Here is a 7,500-nt window from a genome sequence, read left to right on the forward strand (position 1 = left end):
ATGGTTTAAGCACAACAGAAACCCCTTGCTCTCACACCACGAATATTTTCAGACCACAGAGATGATTAGCCGGGTTTCTCAAGACTGTTTCTCCTGTTAATAATGTAGAAGTCTTGTTAATATGTCACTAGAAACGTAAAAACATAATTAAAAACTCGTGTCCCTTCAACTAGCCTTTTGAAAGTAGTGGAGGTGCGGCGCAGGAGTGTTTCAGAATACGGCTCACACCAGCAGACTCCCTCAGGACACACAATCCACGGGATGATGGTGCCACTCTTCACTGGGCGGGGAGGTACTGCTTCCTTCTTTCTAAGTATGCATTATTAAAAAATAGCAAATAGATTAAAATATGCAAAGATGCGTGGTGGCATGATGATGTGTCCCAGCGCTTATGCCTATTTTCTCTTGCCTTCGCCCTCGCTTCCGCCCTTGGTGCTCTTCCCGCCCTCTCTTTTGGATATCGACGCGGGGGAGGCTGCTGTTGGCCCTACCACTCGCTCGTCGACAGTTGCTCTCAGGGTGCCAGAGACTGAACCCTCCTCACCTGTCCCCGCGCAGTGTCTGACTGGCAACCTTACTGCCTTGCCTCGCGTACCTGTTGCCTTACTTTCGAACGTGCAGGAATCAGTGCGAGTGAGTGAGGATGACAGTGACCTCGACTATCACGGAGGAGACCGATCAGCGGCGGTCAAAGTCCATCTCTAGCAGCGATGACCCGTCCCACTGCCGATCGGAGCCTCCAGCAACAGCCAAGGACGTGGTGGAGGTCACTCACACACAGTCAGTAGTGGCATGTGGATTCGGTGATTGCCCTTGTGTTGCCTTAACTGCCCTGTTTATAGCCATGTTCTGAAACACTTCCGGGCTGCACCTCCACTACATTCGCAAGGCTTTATGTAGTTTAAGTGACACGGGTTTTCAAGTGTGTTTTTATGGTTCTAGTGGCAAATTAACAAGATGTCTACATTATGAACTGGAGAAACACTCTTGATAACCCGGCTAGTAATTTCTGTGGCCTTGGAAAATAGTCATGATGAAAGATAAGTGTTTCTGAATACGCTCCTTGGCTGTACACGCTGTCTCGATTTGTGTTGCCTTGGCTTTTTATGTTTAGGGTCCAAATTGAAAGGGATGGGAGGGGAAGTTGATTAAGTGTGACTCCAGTGTTCGGATAGGCCTATAGAGATGATGCTCGCTGCTTGTGTTGTCTTGATTGTTTTTTGTAGTTTTCGTGTTAAAATGAAGGGAAAGAGAGGAAGGTTTGCGGATTTAGATAGCTTTTTGTTTTGATGGTCTTTTTTTCTTCGTGAATCGTAAAGAGAAGAGGAAAGAAAATGTTGAATCGAAATCGTTATTTAATTTTCTTACTCTTTTTTTTTGTAAAGTGAAGAGAAAGAGAAGGAAAGCTGTGGAATTGTGATGACTTTGGTTATATGTATTTTTTTTTTCTTTCCAAAGTTAAACGGATTCAGAATAAAACAGTGACATTGAAATTGTTTTCGGTTTGTTTTTTCTGGGTTTTCTACCAAAGTTGAAAGAATATAAAAGAAAGGAGTTGAGTTGCGCTTGTTTTCATTTTGTCTGGTATTCTTCCAAAGTGAAAAAAGAAATAGGAAAGTAAACTTGACTTTAGATCGCCCGTGTGTAGAAATTGCCCTATCGTAGGTCCAGCATCCCGCCCCTCCTTCAGCAGCCATCGTTCATTCTTCCTCCTTTTTCTTTCCTTTTTTTTTTTTCCCCGTCTGAGCAGGAGCGAAGAAGAAAAAAATAAATGAACACCACTACAATTTCAAACTTCTATTCTTTCGTTTTACCTGCTAGAGAGAAGTGGAAAAGGCAGTCTGAACATTGATAAACATATGGTATCACTTTAACAAGTCTACGTCTTAACAGGAAGAAAAGAGGATAAAAAAAATTATAGTTTGAAAATTATTTATCATATGATAACACTTAGCCAGCCATATTCCTTTATAGAATGAAAAAGAAGAAAAAAAAAGATAGTTTGAACATTGAATAACATATGGTATCGCTTTAACTAGCCATCCACAGAAAGAAAAGAAGATAAAAAGCAGTTTGAAGATGGCTTGACTGTGGTAACCTTTAGCCAATGATTTTCTTAAGTACAAAGAAAAGGGGAAAAAAAGAGATATGAACACATTATAACATTTACCGATCCATCCTCCTTAAGCAGAGAGAGAGAGAGAGAGAGAGAGAGAGAGAGAGAGAGAGAGAGAGAGAGAGAGAGAGAGAGAGAGAGAGAGAGAGAGTAGTGTGTGCTATAGCCCCTAAAGCTTCCTGCTGTCTTTTGTAGCCTCATAAAGTGGCGTGATAGGAGAAAACTACCTCCTTCCACCTTACCAATCTTTACTTTACCCCCTCCCGAGGCTTGGAGACAGACAGAGAGAGAGAGAGAGAGAGAGAGAGAGAGAGAGAGAGAGAGAGAGAGAGAGAGAGAGAGAGAGAGAGAGAGAGAGAGAGTTTTCTGCCGCATAATGCTTCGCTCAGCTTTACGAAGAATCTTGTGTTTGTATTGGCGAAAGGATAACACAGAAGTTTTATGATGTTATATCCTTTTCTGGGTAGTAAAACTGGAACTCCCTGCCTGCTTCTGTACTTCCTCCTTCCTATGACTTATCCTCCGTCATCTAACTTCTGGCAATCTTTTGGGAATTGGCGCTTGACTAGGCCTTTTTTTTTTTTTTCTAATAATTTTGTTGCCCTTGCCAATGACCATCCTGGATTAAAATAAATAAATAAATGAATAATAATAAGTGTTAGTAGGTAGGTAATTATTGGGATTCTTGCAGAGGTCTTACGGAATGACCTCTGATTCACCTAAGGGGGCCAGGGGGCAGGGGAGACTGCCGGCGCCACCAGCATCATCACTTCCTTCACGTCATGTTCCTCCTCCTCCTCCTGGCCACCGCGCCCAGCCATCACGCGGGGCCTTCTCTAGCTTAGTCCAGATTTTTCCTTATTCTCTCTCTCTCTCTCTCTCTCTCTCTCCTCTCTCTCTCTCTCTCTCTCTCTCTCTCTCTCTCTCTCTCTCTCCTCTGGACGGAAGGATTTGTTTTTTTTTTTTTTAAGCTGTGTGAATGTTCGACGAGTTTATTAGTATTATCATCATCTTATCTCTCTCTCTCTCTCTCTCTCTCTCTCTCTCTCTCTCTCTCTCTCTCTCTCTCTCTCTCTCTCTCTCTCTCTCTCTCTCTCTCTCTCTCTCTCTCTCTCTCATAAAGCAGCCAAAACACACACCACACACACACACACACACACCCACACACACACACACACACACACACACACACACCCACACACACACACACACACACACCACACACACACACTTATAAGACGCAGCAAAGTGTATAACATAAACCCTTCCGTCCTCCCATCCCTCCGATCCTCCACTTAATCTCCTCCTTCCCCTTGTGGCAGATCTCTCCTGAGGGAAAAAAAAATAATAATAATAATAAATAAAAGGGGATGGGAAGCACGTAGGCGTTCATTCAGAGAGAGAGAGAGAGAGAGGAGAGAGAGAGAAGAGAGAGAGAGAGAGAGAGAGAGAGAGAGAGAGAGAGAGAGAGAGAGGATTTTTCGAGGCGGTGTAACTTTTAATGAATCTTTTTATTTAACTTCTGAAAAAAAAAGAGAAAATAATGAATGAATAAAGTACAAAGAATAAAATAATGAAACCGTCCTAGTTTGACAGCACACTTACCCAAATGTTTTCTTTTCATGACTTAATGCGTGTTTTTTTATTTATTTATTTATTTTTTATTTATATATTTTATTTATTTATATTTATTTATTTTATTTTATTTATTTATTTATTTATTTATTTATTGTGTGTGTGTGTGTGTGTGTGTGTGTGTGTGTGTGTGTGTGTGTGTGTGTGTGTGTGTGTGTGTGTGTGTGTGTGTGTTTTCTTTAGCGACGTGTCCCCACCATCAGGAAGATCCAAAGACTTCTCTCCTAGGTCTGTATTATTATAAAACAGTGTCCTCTCACAAACTTCATTAGCCAGGTTCTCTTGACCGTAGACTAACCCAGTGAGGTACAAAACGTGCATGGGTGCGTTCATAATTGGCGAAGCGTAAACGTTTCTGGAGCCACACCTCGTCTTGATGGCCCCGGAGACAACGGCAAAACTGGAAGGGATGGGAGTCACAAAGGGAGACTTGTACATGGCTCCAACCTCTGGCATTAGAGAAACAGTGAAGAATAAGAAGAAGAAGGAAAAAAAAAGATAACGGTGGCTTTGTATGCTCATAGTCACAAATTCCTGAGGGGCGTAACCAGAGAGGATGATTCATTGCGTCCATATGGGAAATAAAGCCCTAAGAAACGAAGGCCTTCAAAATATATGTAAATACTAAGGTAGTCATACGAGGCGCTGTTGGCTGTTATGGAACCAAACATTTAATTTACCTCGTGCAATTAGTCGACGTAGTTAATATGATAGAGATGGATAGAAACTGGTAATGTTGATGAGTCTGAGTAAGATCACTATTATAGGCCTCGTAAGAAGATACAAAGGCTCCTGCTGTTTGTTCTTTCGCTTATTTTCCTTTGTATTTCTTTTGTGACCCTCTACTCACCACACAAAACTAGGGATGGATAGAAATTGAAGATGTTGACGAGTCTAACATAAACCTTCTACTGCACTTACATTTATACACACACAAGGCCAGAGATGAATGGATGAAAATGTGTGTGTAGAAAGCAATGTGTGTTTACTCGCGACACTATCATGCTTGGGACAACACTGCTGGGCTTTCTTAGGCTGGAGTTTGGCACTCGCACGGCTCCAAAACACCCCTGCCCTGCCAAGCCTCAGCCTCCATCGAGCCAGAATAGTGGAGAAAAATGCTTGTCAAATATATCTCGTATGGTACTGCTCCTCCCACACTGAGAGAGAGAGAGAGAGAGAGAGAGAGAGAGAGAGAGAGAGAGAGAGAGAGAGAGAGAAATGAAACGTCCTTTCTTGATTAGATAGAAAACTTTCTTGTCTTTCTTTTTTTTTTTTTTCTTCACCGTTTCCTCCTCCTCCTCCTCCTCCTCGTGGTGTAAAGAAGCTGGAACGTCCTTTCTTGATTAGATAGAAAACTTTCTTGTCTTTCTTTTTTTTTTTTTTCTTCACCGTCTCCTCCTCCTCCTCCTCCTCCTCCTCCTCCTCCTCCTCCTCCTCCTCGTGGTGTAGAGAAGCTGGCATCTCCCTTTCTCGCCTGCCAGTGTGACCAGATCCTTTACCGTCCATTCCCCTCCGAGGTCTTCTTTTTGCCCTTCCATCCACTCCTCCCAGCAAACGTCCTGGAAAACACTTAATAACTTCTGCTACAGGCTGGTAAATGTAAGATGTGATGTTTAAAGGACTACTACTACTACTACTACTACTACTACTACTACTATCTACTACTACTACTACTACTACTACTACTACTACTACTACTCTTTCACCAGGACTATTTAAGAGGCAGTGGAAATAGTCCATCAGGTTCTCATGGTTATATTTCCCCATTGATGATGCAGAATCCTTGTTTAACTATTACCAGATCCATTAATGCACCCTGAAATGCATCCGTAGTTTCCACTAGAGCCTGTTAAAAGTAGTGGAGATATGACACTGAAATGTTTAGAAATACGGTTCATAGGCGTGTACTGAGAAACGGTTTGCTCTCTCACTGCTACTATTTTGAAAGGCCACGGAGATGACTAGCCGGGTTCTCAAGAGTGTTTCTCCTCGTGGTAATGTAGAAATTTTGTTAATCTGTCACTAGAACCATAACAAACACCGTCAAAAACCCGTGTCACTTCAGCTAGAGCCTTTTGAAAGTAGTGTAGGTAAGATGCTGAAATGTTTGAGCATACTGTTCATAAGGCGACGAAATGTTTCAGAATACGATGTTATACTGTATCAGGAGCGTCACGTCAGGGATGCAGAACACCGCTATTAGCAGATCTGTGTATTGGCTTTTATGTACGTTCCTCGGACACCCTGATGTGTAGTGGTGGGTGTCACTGGGAGCGCCGTGGAGGAGTGGTGGAGTGTGGTGCACGGAGACTTGTTATGCGGCGACTTAAACCTTGTCTCTTCAGAACTGACTTTTTAAGCTTCTGTCTGTCTGCTTGCCTGTTATTCTCTCTCTCTCTCTCTCTCTCTCTCTCTCTCTCTCTCTCTCTCTCTCTCTCTCTCTCTCTCTCTCTCTCTCTCTCTCTCTCTCTCTCTCTCTCTCTCTCTCTCAAACACACACACACACACACACACACACACACACACACACACACACACACACACACACACACACACACACACACACACACACACATACACACGTCTCTACACATGGGAGCACATAGCCATGTGCATAGACATGTGTGTCCTCTCCTGATTCACGGTGGGGACGCCCAAAAGACGCGCCACTGTCGTGTGCAAAAGTGTCCGTCTGTGTGGAAGTGTGCCTTGTGCTCCACACCCCTCTGTTGCTTTGCTCTGACTCGTGTATGAAAGGGTCTATGGGGCTGATATCCCAACCAGAGCAAGCACTAGCATCAGTTGCCATGATGAGTGCATACAACGTATCATCATTAGTCTTATAATCTGTTGTTTATCGGATATTTGAAATCTCCGGTAAGTCAATGTTTTCCTTCCAGCCAAAATTGTAGAGACTTTATTTTACTGATATGCGTCATCACAATCACTGTGTATTATCAAATAATAATGAAGCACGACATTTTATTAAGATTTCTGGAGCGGAGCATCAGCATCATCGCATCGGAGGTTAAGGGCCGATCTACTTTGACCAATAAATTAGTAGTGAACATTTCTTACTGAAATATTACCTGGGATAGCGTGAGTTATTCCTCTCTCTACACTGTCAAAAGAAACGTAGAATTCGCATTATTTACTTTAAAAAATAAAAGTGCAAGATGATACGCCCATATCGTGCCGAACTGTGCGAGTCGGAGCTACCGGGGGTTTCAAATATTCGATAAATAATAGATTATAAGACTACTGATGATGCGTTGTATGCACTCATAATGACAGCTGATGACCGTGCTTGCTCTGGTTGGAATATCAGCCCCTTACATCTTTTCATACACGAGTTTGAACAAAGATAACACTTCCGCACAGGGGGACACTTGCACACGACACCGCCACGCCGCGCCGCACCGCTGAGAATCTGACGTGACGAGTGGCGGCTGCAGATTGCGGGATGTGCTACACCACAGGGTGTGCCAGTGGCTCTGCCTGTTGCACGAACCGCCCCGCTGCGTGTGGGAGGTCGCATATACAGGCCCAAAGTTATTCAGAGAAAGAACTAACCGGATCTCATCGCCGCAGTGTGAACCTGTCCGTGAAAAGGTTCATTGCCTGACCGAAGAGTATGAGAGGTGTGGAAGTGGAGGATCCACAGCGTGTATGCACGTATGTGAGAAGACCGCCAAGTGGTTCACGGTGGGTGAGGCATACCTGAGTGCCATGCGAGAGCCACCGCC

The 7,500-nt window shown here is 43.5% G+C and overlaps 1 protein-coding gene across 5 annotated transcripts in view; it reads left to right on the forward strand.

Annotated features, from left to right (window-relative positions):
• The window catches only part of LOC135102825 (equilibrative nucleoside transporter 1-like), a 64,408-nt gene that overhangs the window by 10,228 nt on the left and 46,680 nt on the right, over positions 1-7,500 (forward strand). The window contains exon 1 of one of the 5 annotated variants that reach the window (XM_064008378.1): positions 524-780. The exons of the other annotated variants lie outside the window; for them this stretch is intronic. Within the exon in view, the coding sequence (XP_063864448.1) occupies positions 644-780 (137 nt within the window). The 5' untranslated portion in view covers positions 524-643. Of the gene's footprint in view, positions 1-523; positions 781-7,500 lie in introns of those variants that run through there. 5 annotated transcript variants of the gene reach the window in all.

This window comes from Scylla paramamosain, chromosome 8, assembly GCF_035594125.1.
Source record: "Scylla paramamosain isolate STU-SP2022 chromosome 8, ASM3559412v1, whole genome shotgun sequence".
Classification (NCBI taxonomy): domain Eukaryota; kingdom Metazoa; phylum Arthropoda; class Malacostraca; order Decapoda; family Portunidae; genus Scylla; species Scylla paramamosain.